This window comes from Lampetra planeri, chromosome 3 (genome assembly GCF_965212315.1).
Source record: "Lampetra planeri chromosome 3, kcLamPlan1.2.h2, whole genome shotgun sequence".
Taxonomy (NCBI): Eukaryota; Metazoa; Chordata; class Hyperoartia; order Petromyzontiformes; family Petromyzontidae; genus Lampetra; species Lampetra planeri.
The window spans coordinates 30159611-30177073 of NC_136109.1; the positions used below are offsets into that span (position 1 = coordinate 30159611).

General features: G+C 50.8%; 1 protein-coding gene across 2 annotated transcripts; it reads right to left on the minus strand.

Moving 5' to 3' along the window:
* Positions 1–4895: 4895 nt before the first annotated feature.
* LOC144717264 (tetratricopeptide repeat protein 1-like) lies at positions 4896–16545 on the minus strand. Of its 2 annotated transcripts, none has more exons than XM_078592675.1 (9): positions 16440–16545; positions 13615–14000; positions 12571–12666; positions 11681–11741; positions 10705–10817; positions 7751–7787; positions 7417–7565; positions 6351–6405; positions 4896–5718 (listed from the first exon to the last, which is right to left on the minus strand). In XM_078592675.1, exons 2-9 carry the CDS (start codon positions 13978–13980, stop codon positions 5591–5593), a joined length of 1005 nt encoding a protein of 334 aa, XP_078448801.1. In that variant the 5' UTR covers positions 13981–14000; positions 16440–16545; the 3' UTR covers positions 4896–5590. The 2 variants fall into 2 exon arrangements, with proteins under 2 accessions (XP_078448801.1, XP_078448802.1); XM_078592676.1 differs by having other exon boundaries at positions 16416–16497.
* Positions 16546–17463: the final 918 nt, after the last annotated feature.

The following is a 17463-nucleotide window of genomic DNA, read 5'->3' on the forward strand; positions in this document are numbered from 1 at the left end:
CTTCATCGCGGTCCTCAATGTGGGCTCGCAGACGGTGGTGGTCCCACAGGGGACCGTGCTTGCTCACGCAACGCCGGTGCCCTGTGAGGAACCCGTCGCGAGTCATGTCGGCGCTGCCCCTGCACCGCGACCACATTCAGACAGCGATGAAGGGTGGCTCGAGGCGCTTTGCGCGGGATCGACGGACCTGTCAAATTTAGAGCGCCAACGTCTTAAGACACTACTGAGGGAATTTTCCGACGTTTTCAGTCGGGATAAATACGATTTGGGCTGCACTCATCTGCTGCGTCACCATATTGATACGGGTGACAGCGCGCCAATACGCCAAAATCCTTTTCGGTTGAGTCCCGCCGAAAAGGACCATGTCAAATCGGCTGTTGATGACATGCTAGCCGCCGACATAATTTCTCCCTCCAACAGCCCTTGGGGAGCGCCGATCGTCCTGGTTAAGAAGCAGGACGGTTCGTTGCGGTTTTGCGTTGACTTTCGGCGCCTTAATAAAATTACGGTTGCCGACGCATACCCGCTCCCACGGATGGACGAATCGCTTGACGCCTTGGCGGGAGCGCGATTCTTCTCCACATTGGACTTACTTTCGGGATTCTGGCAGCTTCCTCTGGACGATGATTCAAAGCCTAAAACTGCTTTCCGTACTCCGCACGGCCTGTTTCAATTCAACCGGTTGCCGATGGGCTTACACTCAGCGCCGGCAACTTTCCAGCGGTTGATGGAATTGGTTTTGGCTGGATTGCAATGGGAGTCGTGCCTGATTTATTTGGATGACGTCATTGTCTTTGGCAAAACTTTTGAGGAACATCTCCAGAGGTTGCGGGCGGTTTTCCTAAAGATGCGGGCTGCTAATTTGAAATTTAAGCCCCAAAAATGCCATTTGTTACGCGAGTCGGTGCGTTATTTGGGGCACATCGTGGGGCGCTCAGGTATTTCTACCGATCCCGCCAAAACGCAGTGTGTAAGCTCCTGGCCGACTCCCACCTCAGTGGGAGAGGTTAGGAGTTTTATTGGGTTTGCGTCGTATTATAGACGCTTCGTCGCTAATTTTGCGACTATCGCCAAACCCCTACATGCTTTAACATCTAAAGGGGTTCGGTTTTGCTGGGGTCAGGAGGAGGAGGCTGCTTTTTGCTCCCTTCGGGATGCTTTGGTAAACGCTCCTCCCCTGATTTACCCTGATTTTTCAAAACCGTTCTTGCTCGACACCGATGCGAGCAACACGGGTATTGGGGGCGTGCTCTCCCAGGTGGTTGACGGCGTGGAACATGTGGTTGCGTACGGCAGTCGGGTGTTGTCTCCAGCGGAGCAACGGTATTGTGTCACCCGTAGGGAACTGTTGGCAATTGTCCATTTCGTCCAACAGTATCGCCCATATCTGTACGGTCGGCATTTCACCGTCCGCACAGATCATGCGGCACTGCAGTACGCCCTGAGGGTTCAACAGCCATCGGGACAATTGTCCCGATGGTTGGAGGTCCTCCAGGATTACGATTTCCAAACCACATACCGTAAGGGCGTTCGCCACACCAACGCGGACGCTCTGTCACGCTTGCCAACCACCTCCGAGTGTGCATGCCTCCTGGGGTCTGGACGTTGCAGGCCTCCAGGGGACACATCGGTACCTGTCTTGGCGGCCGCCAACGACGACGATGCAATGGTTCCTAATTCGATCGAACAACAGGGCAAAGATTCCCTGTTGGGGTTGCCCGTCATTGAATGGGGGCGCCTCCAGATGGAGGATGTCTCCCTCCTCGGGTGGCGACGTCGCGTTGGCGGTGCGGCGGGGGGAAAAAGAGGTGGTTCCGACGCATGGGAAATGTGCCAAGGTCTGCTAATGCATTGGGACGGGAAGTCACGTCGACATCGGCTGGTTGTCCCTACTGGGTTGCGGGGTAGGGTGGTATGGGCCGCTCATGAGCGCCTCCTACACCTGGGGACCCAAAAGACTCTCGCCTTGCTGCAACTTGATTTTTACTGGCCTGGCATGACGAGGGATGTGGGGGATTTGTTGGGATCGTGCCCTCAATGTGCACAACGCAAACCGCCGGCACGGGAGTCTAACCCGCCCTTGCAATCGATCAAAGTGTCCAGGATAAACGAGCTGGTCGCTCTGGACATTTTGGGACCATTCCCCGCCACCCCCAGAGGGAATAGATATTTGTTGACGGGTGTCGAGTATTTTACACGCTGGCCTATGGCCTGGCCTTTGGCCAACCAGTCGGCAGCAGCCATCGTGGAGGCCTTTGTTCAGGGTTATGTCCTGGACAAAGGTGCTCCGGAGAGGCTGCTGACCGACCAGGGCAGAAATTTTTCCGGTAAACTACTCAGACAAGTCTGCGATCTCCTGGGCACAAAGAAAATTCGGACCTCCCCATATCACCCACAAACTGACGGGATGGTCGAACGTTTGCATCGCACCATCTCGTCCATGTTATCACAACAAGTTTCGGACTCGCAAACGGATTGGGACCTACAAATTCAGGGGGTCTTGGCGGCGTACCGGATGGCACCCCATGCGGCTACGGGGTTTTCTCCCTTTTACCTCATGTACGGCCGAGAACCAGACCCGCCTGTTCGTGCCCAGTTGCGGATCCCCGTGCCGCAGGGAAAAACTAATCTGGCTGACCACGTTAAATTTAATCTGGACAAATTGACCGAGGCACGGGATGCTGCAATGCAAAACTCTGACCTCCGTCAGAAGGCAAATGAGCGCCTCAGATTGAGTCGAGCGCACATGCTGCAGTGGAAGCCGGGGGACAAGGCATGGTTGCACTGCCCCCAGGTGCCACTGGCAACCTCCTCTAAACTTGTGCGGCCGTGGCGGGGCCCTGTGGAAGTGGTGGAGGTGTTACGTCCGCAGTGCGTGCGCATCAAGTGGGGGAAGCGGCGATGGTTCGTGCACCCCTCCAGATTAAAACCCTTCGCTGCGGTACACAACCCCACTTCACACGCGCGTGGCCAAACATGTGGGGGGTCGGCCGACTTGCTGGGTCCGTCTCTGTCGCTCTCACCAAATGCCTTGCCGGCTGTGCCACCTTCAGGAGCATCAGGAGTGACGGGCTCACGCCCGATCACCCCTCCTGCGGATACCGAGGGTCACGCGGAGTCAGAGGAATGCTCACCTCAAGACGGACAGTCGCCACCTGATGGTCCGCCACGCGGGGTTACCCCGTGTGAGGGGCCCGCTGCAAGGACGCGCGCTAAAATGCGCAAACTGTTGTGAGGCCGGAAAATGTGTACATAGCTGTTGTGTTTATTGGCTGTTGTGTGGATGGTGTGTTTCCCGCTCCTCGGATGTACATATGTTGGGTTCACCGTTTGTTGTGTGTGCGGGGTGGGTTCCCTGCTGGTTGTATATAAGCTGTTTTTTTACGGAATTCGTATTTATTCGGGGGGGTGCGACGGGTTGTTTCTCATCTTGTTGTTGTGTCTTGTTCTGGTTCCTGTTATGGTTCAAAAATAGTGAGGCACACGTCAGGGGGTGAAGGCACCTTTATTGTCAAATTTTGTATGTTGGCAGCCGGGACGGCTGCATGCTATGTGGGGGGGAGTGATGTAGGGCTGTTACAGAGAGCCCGTTATGCATGGCAGCCTATGGTAAACAAACACAGTAGGCGGGGCTACATGTGTGCACAAGCAGGTGCCCTCTGCGACGTCCGCGCCAGACACCCTGGGGGGTCGATTCGGTCGTTATGATCCCCCGGGGCCCCACCCCTCAGGGAGGGGTTGGGTATAAAAGGGGATTGTATCGAAGGGCTCGGGAGTGATGTTTAGCTAAAGAAGAGGAGGCGGAAGACGTCTGAGATAGAGCCCTGGACTCCCCCTGGTACGCCGTCCTTATCAGGACCGCGCAGGCTCGAGCCAGTGGCGTGGTACCAGAGCCAGAGCCAGTGCTGGTCTGGACTCTGGGTACCGGGCCCGACTGACCAGTGTCGGGCCAAGATAGCCTCCCCTAGCCCATTAGTGGAGGACTCAGAGGCAGGCTAGGGTTAGCTAGAGAGGTGTGTCCTCAGATAGACGGGTGAGGGGGCCGATACCCCCTCAATGTGTATGTCACAACGTTGGTGTTAAATAAACAAGTGTGCCTCCAACTCCGGTGTGAACGAGTCGTGAGCGTTACTACAGTAGTAACTGCACGCATTGGGCTGGGGGGGACATCACACTGTGAATAATTTATCTGAGCGTTTTGTGTATTTTATTGCATTTTTAACGTGAAAGAAAATGTCCCCCTCACCTCCACTGAACGCGTGACTTGGTAGGGTCCGTCCCCCCCATCGAAGGCGTTTGAGTTGGTATGGTCGAGCGCGCGTAATAAATAAATAAATCTCACTAAATCGCTAATTTAAGTACTTTTAAGTTGAGGGATGATAAAACGGAATAGCGCTTGCTCACCACGGGGCTTACGGCGTGGTACCTGGATATATTATTTTTTATGTAAACCCCTTTTGAGAGCCAAATCCTTCGCAAGTGTGCGAACACACACACAGACAAAAATTACATTCATATATAAGAAAAATTGTCTGGGCCCATCACAGGAACCCAAACTTATAAACCAGGGTCATGTGCCACGTTTCCACAACCATAGAGGGTGCTGCTTAGTCTGTGAACCTGCTACTCAGAGCCGTGCTTCCATTGGCAGCCCCGTAAACCCAACATTAAGCACACTTGTAAAATGGTCCCAGGAACTACCTTTGATTAAGGAAGCACACATTTAGTCGGGCTGATCTCAGAACCATTAGTGAATTGCTTTTTTAAATGTTTCACCTGCAAAATCCCTATATGGAACAATTCCGTTTTCAAGGGTGTACATGGTGTTCGACACATACATAGCTGACACATATGAAAAATAATCAAGTATCAATAATGAACGTGAAACTCAAATACTTGGTCAATGGCAGATCTTGTTTATTTCACACAGGGCCATGTTTAAAACAAATAAAATTACAAAATAATATCTTTAGCTTCAAATAGTTGAACTTAACCCTGGGTTAACACGAAGTAATTCGCATTGTTGTGGAGAATGTAACAATAAATAAGCAGACAATCACCTCTATCCAATATCTGTCCCTCCACATAAAAATACAAGTACGTTTCACACATCCCATTGGTTCAATACAAGCAAAACTCTGCACCTGGTCCGATATTTACGGTCTCATCAGGAGAGCCAGGCTTGCTTGAACTAATCCTGGGTAAAACGATCCACGCAAATATTGATTTAGATTGCTTCCTAAGCCTCTCCGAGCTGGCCATGTAGGGGATGGGTAGGGGGCAGTTGGAGGAGCAGAGGGACTCATCCCCCACAGAGCGTTATGAATTGTGACCACTTTAATATTTGGGACATGATGCCAGTGCCGTGTGCTGCTGCTGATTCTCGAACAAGAGGTACTGGATTCCAGAGCCTTGTTGCAGTGGTTGTGGAAAAGCAACAATTAGAGGAGCTGCTTAATAATTCAGAAATGCCAATAGCATTAAACTCACTATTACCGATCAAGACAACTTGTCTTCAATGGTATTTTGCTTGTAAATGCATGTGTACCATGCCGAACGTCAACATGGCTGGCTGTTACTGCTAAATCTTCTAGCTATTTTTGTTCTGATTAAAGTTCACAGAATAGGAGCCGGTGTCTGGGTCTTGCTGAAATTGAAAATTCTGAGTGGAGAGACCAAATGGCCGCAGAAGCAGATTTCCCAGGTCCTTAAGTTTGCCTGCGAAGACGAGGCAAACCAAAACAGTTGTTGAGTACAGCCCCAAATGTCAAGCAGCCAGCAACAAAAAGCACTATCCAAGTTGCAATAAAAACTCATATTTGTCAATAAACACCATATTAAATGGAATAATATAGTATTGGCAACAATTTGGGTAATGGCCCGTCTACATAGCACAAAGGCCAGAGATGGTGTGGAGTTGTAATGGATAATAGTGAACGTTTCTTCAATTGAGCAAGGTTATTATAAGAACTTTGGGAAAAGAGACTATGGGAGGGAATCCTAAAGTGGAAGAGTGTGAGGGAAGAAGCGGAGATAAGTGTTGTGACCTGCAGTGTGGCAAGTGAGTGAATGAGTTCGTGTGTTGTTGTGACCTGCAGGATAGTAGTTGAACAAAGTGTGGTGGTTGAGACAAAATAGGCAGTGACTGGTTGACCGAGTCCTCAACGTGGGCAGAGGAATCAACAATTACAATTCACAGGAACAGTAACCACAGTAGTATGGATAGAAGTGCGATACCGGGGCGCCAGACCACGAGTGAATTGGTGAGTGACGTAAACACCAGGGCATGTTCATGACAGCAAGCACACCTCATGTGACGAGCACTGCGCGCGCTGTGTGTGCGTTCTCACCCAGCATTTCCTCCTTCATCTTCTCATTCCTCACATGGATTTGCTCTGGTAAGCGCTGCACACACATTCATGTAATTGCAACCACACACAGATACTGTATGTTGGTGATGAATTTCACGTGCATGTATGTATGTATTAGCACCTCCTCTGTGTATGGCCCTAACCACGCCCCCTGTGTTTGTTAGCCATCCGCGCCCATACACAATTACACCTCTACATATGTACTAGATGCTAATTTCCATTCAATATATTAACCTTTAAAGCAGGAGACATAAAAAGCTGAAATAAAGCAAGAGAAACATTTTGCTTTCATTTTGAATGATTTTCTATGGATTGTTGTGCCATTACAAGCCTTGTTGGCGGCTTGACACGTACACCCTCCCTGCCTGCTTTTTGCTCTGGAGCGGTGTTAATTTTTTTTTCCATAGACAAGGGGGGTGGCAGCCAGAACAAGTGCCAACAACTGCCCAAGATCTGTCCTTAAATTGGAACTCCGTCAATAAGGGAGGAAACTCATAGCACCCCAAGAAAACCCAGAAGTATCAAGGGGCAACACTATCCCATAGCGATGGAACAGGTGAAGGTCACATTTGCTCTAACACCTTCTGGCGAGCCAGGATATGGCACCCCGACGTTTATGGGAAGGGAGTTTCACAACATTAGTGTGATCCACCAACCCTCGCTAATCACAAAGCTGCTGCCAAGGAGCTACTCCACGCGGACGAGCGACCCCTTATTGTATTTGTGCTTGCGAATTTTGCATTAGATGATTATCATGGTTGGCTACGTATGGTGCAAATAAAGTTCAACATACATACAAGACTATTAAGCATTTACTTACTTAAAAGAGAGACAAACATGGAGACACAAAGCGAAAGTTTCGAAACAGGGCCACCCACGGTGCTCGTGATGCCTTGCTGTAAGTCACGTGCTGTAGGTGGCGCTGGACACAGCACACTTCTGACAAATATTTTAAACATTGAGCAAAATCAAAATTATTTCAGACTTTGCTCATACTGAAACGTCTAAACGCTAAATGATTAACACCCCAAGTGTGTGCACATACCACGCAGGCTTCCCTCGCAGCGCCGTGGGTAGGTTCCAGCACAAGGAGCGCTCGGTAATCCTCCAATGCCTCGTCCAATTTGTCGCTCGCCTCGTACAGCTCCGCTCGACGACCCCGTGCTCGTGCATAGCCGGGGTCGAGCCCCACCGCTATGCATAATGCCGGGGAACACAAATAGTGTCACATGCAACCCCGGAGACACAAGTGATATAATTCATTCATCTTTTATAGCAATAGGTATGCATTACATGCTGCGATGAAATATGAGAGGCGAGACATCGTTTCCAGTTGAAATGCCACGATCATGGAAATTAACAAATTTTCATTCACAAACCTTTGGTACAGTCTTGAATGGCTTTGTCCGTGTTGCCCTGTGAACATATGCGCAAGTACATATCTGCTTCAGGCTACTGTAAAAAAATGTCAAGTGATTTCCTGCTCAAATGAGCAGAGGCATTGGTGCTTATCTCCTGTTTATAGCCCTGAGCCAGTGGTATAAGTTCCACATTCCTATGGGTGGCAAAGTATATCCGTACGCCAACCACTCTTAGATATCCCCGCAAAGTGGTAGGTTTATCCCTTGTTTTACGGCAACTCAAAACATGCAATTGCACTCGTAAATTAGAGAACACATTTGAGATACATTACGTTAAATTCGCATTTACAGAATTCTGAATCTCTAAATCATTATTTGTTCCCACTGCGCTCACTCCCCACACTCCCCGTGCCGTTCCCACTGCGCTCACTCCCACACTCCCCGTGCCGTTCCCACTGCGCTCACTCCCCACGCTCCCCGTGCCGTTCCCACTGCGCTCACTCCCCACGTTCCCCGTGCCGTTCCCACTGCGCTCACTCCCCACGCTCCCCGTGCCGTTCCCACTGCGCTCACTCCCCACGCTCCCCGTGCCGTTCCCACTGCGCTCACTCCCCACGCTCCCCGTGCCGTTCCTACTGCGCTCACTCCCCACGCTCCCCGTGCCGTTCCCACTGCGCTCACTCCCCACGCTCCCCGTGCCGTTCCCACTGCGCTCACTCCCCACGCTCCCCGTGCCGTTCCTACTGCGCTCACTCCCCACGCTCCCCGTGCCGTTCCTACTGCGCTCACTCCCCACGCCGTTCCTACTGCGCTCACTCCCCACGCTCCCCGTGCCGTTCCTACTGCGCTCACTCCCCACTCTCCCCGTGCCGTTCCCACTGCGCTCACTCCCCACTCTCCCCGTGCCGTTCCCACTGCGCCGACTCCCCACGCTCCCCGTGCCGTTCCCACTGCGCTCACTCCCCACGCTCCCCGTGCCGTTCCCACTGCGCCGACTCCCCACGCTCCCCGTGCCGTTCCTACTGCGCTCACTCCCCACGCTCCCCGTGCCGTTCCCACTGCGCCGACTCCCCACGCTCCCCGTGCCGTTCCTACTGCGCTCACTCCCCACGCTCCCCGTGCTGTCCCCACTGCGCTCATTCCCCACGCTCCCCGTGCCGTTCCTACTGCGCTCACTCCCCACGCTCCCCGTGCTGTTCCCACTGCGCCGACTCCCCACACTCCCCGTGCCGTTCCTACTGCGCTCACTCCCCACGCTCCCCGTGCCGTTCCTACTGCGCTCACTCCCCACGCTCCCCGTGCCGTTCCTACTGCGCTCACTCCCCACGCTCCCCGTGCCGTTCCTATTGCGCTCACTCCCCACGCTCCCCGTGCCGTTCCCACTGCGCTCACTCCCACACTCCCCGTGCCGTTCCCACTGCGCTCACTCCCCACGCTCCCCGTGCCGTTCCTACTGCGCTCACTCCCCACTCTCCCCGTGCCGTTCCCACTGCGCTCACTCCCCACTCTCCCCGTGCCGTTCCCACTGCGCCGACTCCCCACGCTCCCCGTGCCGTTCCCACTGCGCTCACTCCCCACGCTCCCCGTGCCGTTCCCACTGCGCCGACTCCCCACGCTCCCCGTGCCGTTCCTACTGCGCTCACTCCCCACGCTCCCCGTGCCGTTCCCACTGCGCCGACTCCCCACGCTCCCCGTGCCGTTCCTACTGCGCTCACTCCCCACGCTCCCCGTGCTGTCCCCACTGCGCTCACTCCCCACGCTCCCCGTGCCGTTCCTACTGCGCTCACTCCCCACGCTCCCCGTGCTGTTCCCACTGCGCCGACTCCCCACACTCCCCGTGCCGTTCCTACTGCGCTCACTCCCCACGCTCCCCGTGCCGTTCCTACTGCGCTCACTCCCCACGCTCCCCGTGCCGTTCCTACTGCGCTCACTCCCCACGCTCCCCGTGCCGTTCCCACTGCGCTCACTCCCCACGCTCCCCGTGCCGTTCCTACTGCGCTCACTCCCCACGCTCCCCGTGCCGTTCCTACTGCGCTCACTCCCCACGCTCCCCGTGCCGTTCCTATTGCGCTCACTCCCCACGCTCCCCGTGCCGTTCCCACTGCGCTCACTCCCACACTCCCCGTGCCGTTCCTACTGCGCTCACTCCCCACGCTCCCCATGCCGTTCCCACTGCGCTCACTCCCCACGCTCCCCGTGCCGTTCCTACTGCGCTCACTCCCCACGCTCCCCGTGCCTTTCCCACTGCGCTCACTCCCCACTCTCCCCGTGCCGTTCCCACTGCGCTCACTCCCCACGCTCCCCGTGCCGTTCCCACTGCACTCACTCCCCACGCTCCCCGTGCCGTTCCCACTGCGCTCACTCCCCACGCTCCCCGTGCCTTTCCCACTGCGCTCACTCCCCACGCTCCCCGTGCCAGGCTCTTGTTGAACCAACAAGAGCCTGGTACTATACTGTGCAGGATTTCACCCTTTTTAATGTTATTCAGTAAAGTCAAGATGTCTACAGAGGCCATGAAGTGCAAGTTACAGCAGAAATTAAAAAGAGACTGGAAAGCAATTATCGTGAGCGTAAGTTTGGTACGGTGTTTTTATTTCACTTCATTTTGAACTATTAATATTGATTAAAAAAAGATCTATTTTGCATTATGTACATGCTTCAAAAAGGTTTTCTGCATTCTTAAGTGTGATTTTATTACGTCTTTGGGCCGAATTTATTTCCGTAAGAACGCATCTTCAGTTCTATAATGGAAGTCAATGGGTAAATAGGGCTCGATATATGGAATTTGGCTTTACGGTCAACTTTTCAAGAAAGTATCCATTCCATATATTGAGGGATGTCCGTACTCATCTTCTCCGGAGGAATGGTGGGCAGAGTCGGTTCCCAACCAAAATTTGTTCAGATACAGTTTCCTCTGGCAGTAACTATGTGTGTACGGTGTGTACGCAAACGCGTTGCATGTTGTATCAAACCATTTTTTGGTGAGCGGCGGCGCGGTTAGAGTAGAGCACGGCGCGGTGGCTGGAATAGGCACGCAGGCAAACTTTGAGCGCACGTGTGTACGTATCTGCAGCCTGTTGGTACTCTAGTCACACACACACACATCTAGAGTGAGTGCATTGCAACCCTACGACTGCACCGAAGACTGCAATCTCCTGTTTTACAGTAAACAGTTTCCTTCCTGTCAGTTTACAATTTTAATGCAGTACAAAAATATATAAATGTTAATATAAATTGTCTTTGTTTACAATACGAATGGTAAGTAATGAAATAAGTTATGAAGTGTTTATAGTATGACATGTTAAGTTACAAAGGCTGGGAACGCATCCTCAGTACCGTTATAAGTTATTCAATATACGAAGTTTGAATATACAAAAACAGCTCCAGGACCGCATCTACTTCGTATATCGAGGTATTACTGTAAACCTGAAAACACATGGCCTCGTTTTATGAGCCGGTTGTAAAAATCGTTGACTTAATGTGGTTGGTAGCCAGGTGGCTCAGAGGCTGAACACCTGCAGTTGTTTACACTAGACATTTTTAATTTTGCATCTTTGGTCTTACAAAAAAAAAATTGGTTTTACACTGAGAGACATAGAGAGCACAACATGATGACATTAACACATAGGTAAGTAGCATCCAAACAGGACAGAATAGTAAAGTGGGCTTGGGTAGGATGTGTCATAGCTAGAAGGGACAATGACGATGGTCAAGAATGATGATGGGAGTGGCGGCCAAGAATAAAAACACTTCGGAGAAGACGTTCCCTGATGAGATGGATCAATTAATTCAGTTCATCTACAGGTGCTCGATAGAATGTTGAATTGCAAGATGGTGAGAGGTGACGACGACTGAAGGAAGCCTTTGTCCAACAGTTGACTGATCATGACTGACGATGGCGAATGGAAACCGATTGAGGTGTCTTGCTCCATCTGTGACCACTCCTACCTGCTTGTTTGAATAGCTGGTTGCCACTTTCCTTGAGCATCATGGCCTCATCACGGCGACGCTGTGGACCGTTACACTACTGTTAGTGAAAACAATATTAACACAAGACCAGTTACACAACTGTGTTCCTGAATACATTATTAACACAAGACCAGTTACACAACTGTGTTCCTGAATACAATATTAACACAAGACCAGTTACACAACTGTGTTCCTGAATACAATATTAACACAAGACCAGTTACACAACTGTGTTCCTGAATACATTATTAAGACCAGTTACACAACTGTGTCCCTGAATACAATATTAACACAAGACCAGTTACACAACTGTGTTACTGAATACAATATTAACACAAGACCAGTTACACAACTGTGTTACTGAATACAATATTAACACAAGACCAGTTACACAACTGTGTTCCTGAATACAATATTAACACAAGACCAGTTACACAACTGTGTTCCTGAATACATTATTAAGACCAGTTACACAACTGTGTCCCTGAATACAATATTAACACAAGACCAGTTACACAACTGTGTTACTGAATACAATATTAACACAAGACCAGTTACACAACTGTGTTACTGAATACAATATTAACACAAGACCAGTTACACAACTGTGTTCCTGAATACAATATTAACACAAGACCAGTTACACAACTGTGTTCCTGAATACATTATTAAGACCAGTTACACAACTGTGTCCCTGAATACAATATTAACACAAGACCAGTTACACAACTGTGTTACTGAATACAATATTAACACAAGACCAGTTACACAACTGTGTTACTGAATACAATATTAACACAAGACCAGTTACACAACTGTGTTCCGGTGTACACAACCCAGAACCCTCGTCACCCCCGTGTTAGTCTCACCTCTTTTTCCTCATCGCTCAATCGCATCTCTTCCTCCAAAATAGATTCTGCATCAGATTCTTCTCCCAGATCTCCACTTTCATCTGGCTCCACCACCTCCATTCCACACAGCAACACACAACACGTATAGTATGTTCACTTATTTTAAGGCCAGTGTTGTTGAAAGAAGATTCTTAAAAATCACAGGCATGTCAACGTTTACCTCTGGTTCAGAGGACACATTTGTGTTGGCAAGATATACTTTATTACTTGCAAATATAGTTATCAAAATTAATTAAACAAAAAAACATGTTGCTTTAAGAGGGTGTGAGGCACCTGTTACATGGTGCCTGTCGAGCTGATTCTATACTTAGAAAATAAAAACAAGTTGGCTTGTGTAAAGCCATGAGAATGATCGATTGGAAACTGGGGCAACCAAATGGGCTGAGGGATGGTGAAATTGGAACGATGCTCACAATATTGCTCAAGAGGGCATTCATTGCCCAGGGGGTGCTGGGTTATTGGCTCAGCTCCTGCTATATAAAGGGCCTATATCAGCCAGAGAAGCAGGAAAGGATCTGTATAGAACTTCTGTTAGTTCACCTGACAGCGCAGCTGCCCTAAGTCCCTCTTACACATTGGGGGCAGCAGTGCCATAGCGCCACTGACTCATCAAGTTCGCAAACACGGAGCAGGTCTTGGGACAATGGCTGGTGGAGCTGATACAGCAGTGCGCCTAGCAACAAATGATCCAGGCACATCAGCATCAGCACTACCCAGCCTCTCACCAATTAGGTTAACATTGCACTTGTTTAATCATTCACCAGCCTGGTTTAACACGTTTCTTGAATTGAGCAAAGTCGAGGAAATAAACGATGGGAGGGAATTTGAAAATGGTGCAGTGAGGGGGAGGAATAATAAAGAGGTGTTGTGACCTGCAGCAGCATGGTGGTTACTTTGTAGTTGCAACGGAGTATGGATTCACTCATCTTTAACATTTTTACTTTTTTTTCTAAAACTCTGCATTTAGCTTGTATGTACAGCAACCACCTTATCCAAACTCACTTCTGATTTTTCTTTCATTCTCTCTTGACTGTTTTCCACATCCTTGATCACGTCTTCATCCCCACGCTTGTAAAACATGTCTGAACAAAGCTCTTTTTCCAAACTCCCTCCGCTCCCCGTCGCTCCCACTATGTCACCATGGTTTGAATCATCATCCAAGCAGCTGTCCAGCAACACCGGTCCCTCCCCCACCTCCTCTGCTGCCACCTCATCAACCTCGTTACCACCGGGTATCCCCACCGCAGCCTCCTCAGTCAAGGCCTTGTCACGTCCTGCGCCGTCCCGCGAGTCGTTTTCTTCCTCCATTAATGAGGCAGAGCAGTCGTAAAATGCCTCCTCTTGAATGTCCGACTCGTACTCTTCCATTGGTCAAGGCAACACCGAGACTACATTGGGTGCAGACACACCGTGCGTAGCATTAGGGATTGCACTGGAGACAAGGTAGCAGGCAGTGGCCCTGTACGCAAACATGGCTACGAGGTGATAATACGTGACGTAAGTCGATGGGAATTTGACATCACAAAACTGAAAACATCGCCAGTCAGTATTGATCACTTTCCATCAGCACTCTTTGCCACTGCAATCGCCATGCCTCATCACCATCAACAATGCAAATGCCTCTCGCCACACGACCTGAAAAGGCAGAGCAACAACAGCTACCATCAGTCACCAGGTGGCAGTGTCACATCGACTGGACTGTGCCGGTGCACTTTGAGGGCCACGTGAAGTGCCCGAGGCTCGCTGGCACGGGATAGACCCAGGAGGTGCCATTGGTTGACTGGCAGATGCACCAACTGTGCACAACTTTCCACCTTTCATCTGTCCGGCGCTCTGCTCATTGTTGTGCGCGTTGCCCCTCTGCCCTACGTTAATGAAGGGCAAACTGTCTCCATACACACACATTTACATACATACACACACATGTACATTTACATACATACACACATGTACATTTACATACATACACACACATGTACATTTACATGCATACACACATTTACATACACAAACATGTACATTTACACACACACATGTACATTTACAAACACGTACAACAACCGCTAGTCGCCACTAACGAACACACCTTTGATTGCCAAGGTTGGCTACGTACGGTACGAAATAAGTTAAACTACAAATACAATATCATAGATTTGGGGGAAATGCTGTTGGCGAGTGTCTATGAAGGGCGTCATGGTACACGAGGGGGCACGTGACCAACACCACAGCCGACAAGTGGCGATGCTTTTTACACACCACAGACGGTACTCAATTGAGGCCGAGTCGACCTAAGGGAGGCCCAGGACCGGTTCAGATCATCGCCACTGGTATTGGCCGTCAACGGGAATCGAACTCGGGTTTCCGAGTTCGGAGCAAAACGCGCTAACCGCTACACTACCGCCCCTCATTCATTCATACACACACAACACCACCACCACACACACACACAACAGCACGTACACACACACACAACAACACCACCACACAACACACACACAACACCACCACACACACAACACCACCACCACACACACAACACCACCACCACACACACAACACCACCACCACACACACAATACCACCTCCACACACACAGCACCACACACACAACACCACCACCACACAACACACACAACACCACACACAACACCACACACACAACACCACCACACACACAACACCACCACCACCACCACACACACAACACCACCACCACACACAACACCACCACACACACAACACCACACACACACAACACCACCACACACAAAACACCACCACACACACACACAACACCACCACACACACACAACACCACCACACACACACAACACCACCACACACACACACACAACACCACACACACAACACCACACACACAACACCACCACACACACAACACCACCACCACACACAACACCACCACACACACAACACCACACACACAACACCACACACACAACACCACACACACAACACCACCACACACACACAACACCACCACACACACACAACACCACCACACACACACACCACCACACACACAACACCACCACACACACAACACCACCACCACACACACAACACCACCACACACACAACACCACCACACACACACAACACCACCACCACACACACACACAACACCACACACAACACCACCACACACACACAACACCACCACACACACACACAACACCACCACACACACAACACCACCACCACACACAACACCACACACACAACACCACCACACACACACAACACCACCCACACACACAACACCACCACCACACACAACACCACCACCACACACACAACAACACCACCACCACACACACAACACCACCACACACACACAACACCACCACACACACACAACACCACACACACACAACACCACCACACACACAATACCACCACCACACACACAACACCACCACACACACACAACACCACCACACACACACAACACCACCACCACACACACAACACCACCACCACACACACAACACCACCACACACACACAACACCACAACCACACACACAACACCACCACCACACACACAACACCACCACACACACAACACCACCACACACACACAACACCACCACACACACACAACACCACCACCACACACACAACACCACCACCACACATACAACACCACCACCACACACACAACACCACCACCACACACACAACACCACCACGCACACAACACCACCACACACACACACCACCACACACACACACAACACCACCACACACACACAACACCACCACTACGTCGAGCCTCACCGCCTCCACCACCACCTCACGTACCGCGCGTCTGCGCCGCGCTGCGCCCCGACTTCTGCCCCGCGGAACCAATGAGGGAGCGGGACAAGGGACACGTGATCGGAAATCTCCTTGTAATTGTAATGCGGCGTCAGTTTGCCTCTTAACGCGTTGTCAAAGCGGAGGTTTTACCGCTTTATTTCTAGAGTAGCCCTTCAGAGTCAGACTACTGGTAGGAACCTCCTGGTTACACCAGCCCACAGGGGATTAGTGTGTCCGTCCGTCGTGCAGGGAGGGGCTGGGTGGGGAGGGTGGGGAGGGGCTGGGTGGGGAGGGTGGGGAGGGGCTGGGTGGAGAGGGTGGGGCTGGGTGGGGAAGGAAGGGGCTAGTCACCCCGTGGTGCCCTTATAAAACTCAACGTTTAACCTACTCACGCCGGCTTGTGCCCGCCCTCACAGTCGGGCATATTTGCGGAATACACCACGCCGCCGTTGACCCGGGCCATTGACCGAGCAACCAAACAACGTTCCTACCAGCTCCCTCCGCAGCAGGAATGTGTTGATATTGGAGGAATCCGATAAGCTATGAAGCTCTTTTTTCACAAATGTCAGGTGAGAAAGTTACAACAACAATACAAACCCAACAGGAGTGCAACGGATATGAAAGGTAAGCAAGTCAATAAAATAAATCAAGTACAAATTGCGAAGGTATATCAATGCATTCTGATGTAAAACAATATATTCAAACGTTGGCAAGGCAGCAAAACAACAGCAAAAGCCCCACGCCACAGCAAGACAATACACAGTCCCTCAATAAAATTGCACATTCAAATTGGACTATCGATACAATGTTTGCAGCTCACCTTCCTCATGACGCAGAGCATCTTGTGTGCTCGGAAGAAAGCCCATTGCCCGAAACGTCGCCGACATTCCAACTCACTGACTCACCCACCCACCCACTTTACCGTGTGCGTCTCTCTGTGTCTAAACTGTTTTGTTTCATTCTACCAGGTAAGGCCCACTGTGATATACAAAACAGCTCTTTTTCAGAAGCGACCTAGCCACAAATT

What these genes read in the sequence shown, in the direction of transcription:
- LOC144717264 (XM_078592675.1), bottom strand. Translation starts at nt 13,980, where the DNA reads ATGGAAGAGTACGAGTCGGACATTCAAGAGGAGGCATTTTACGACTGC. An exon ending in TGAGCGATGAGGAAAAAGAG is followed by an intron (nt 11,742 to 12,570) that starts GTGAGACTAACA and finishes AACGGTCCACAG; the next exon opens with CGTCGCCGTGATGAGGCCAT. An exon ending in CATTCAAGACTGTACCAAAG is followed by an intron (nt 7,566 to 7,750) that starts GTTTGTGAATGA and finishes CATTATGCATAG; the next exon opens with CGGTGGGGCTCGACCCCGGC.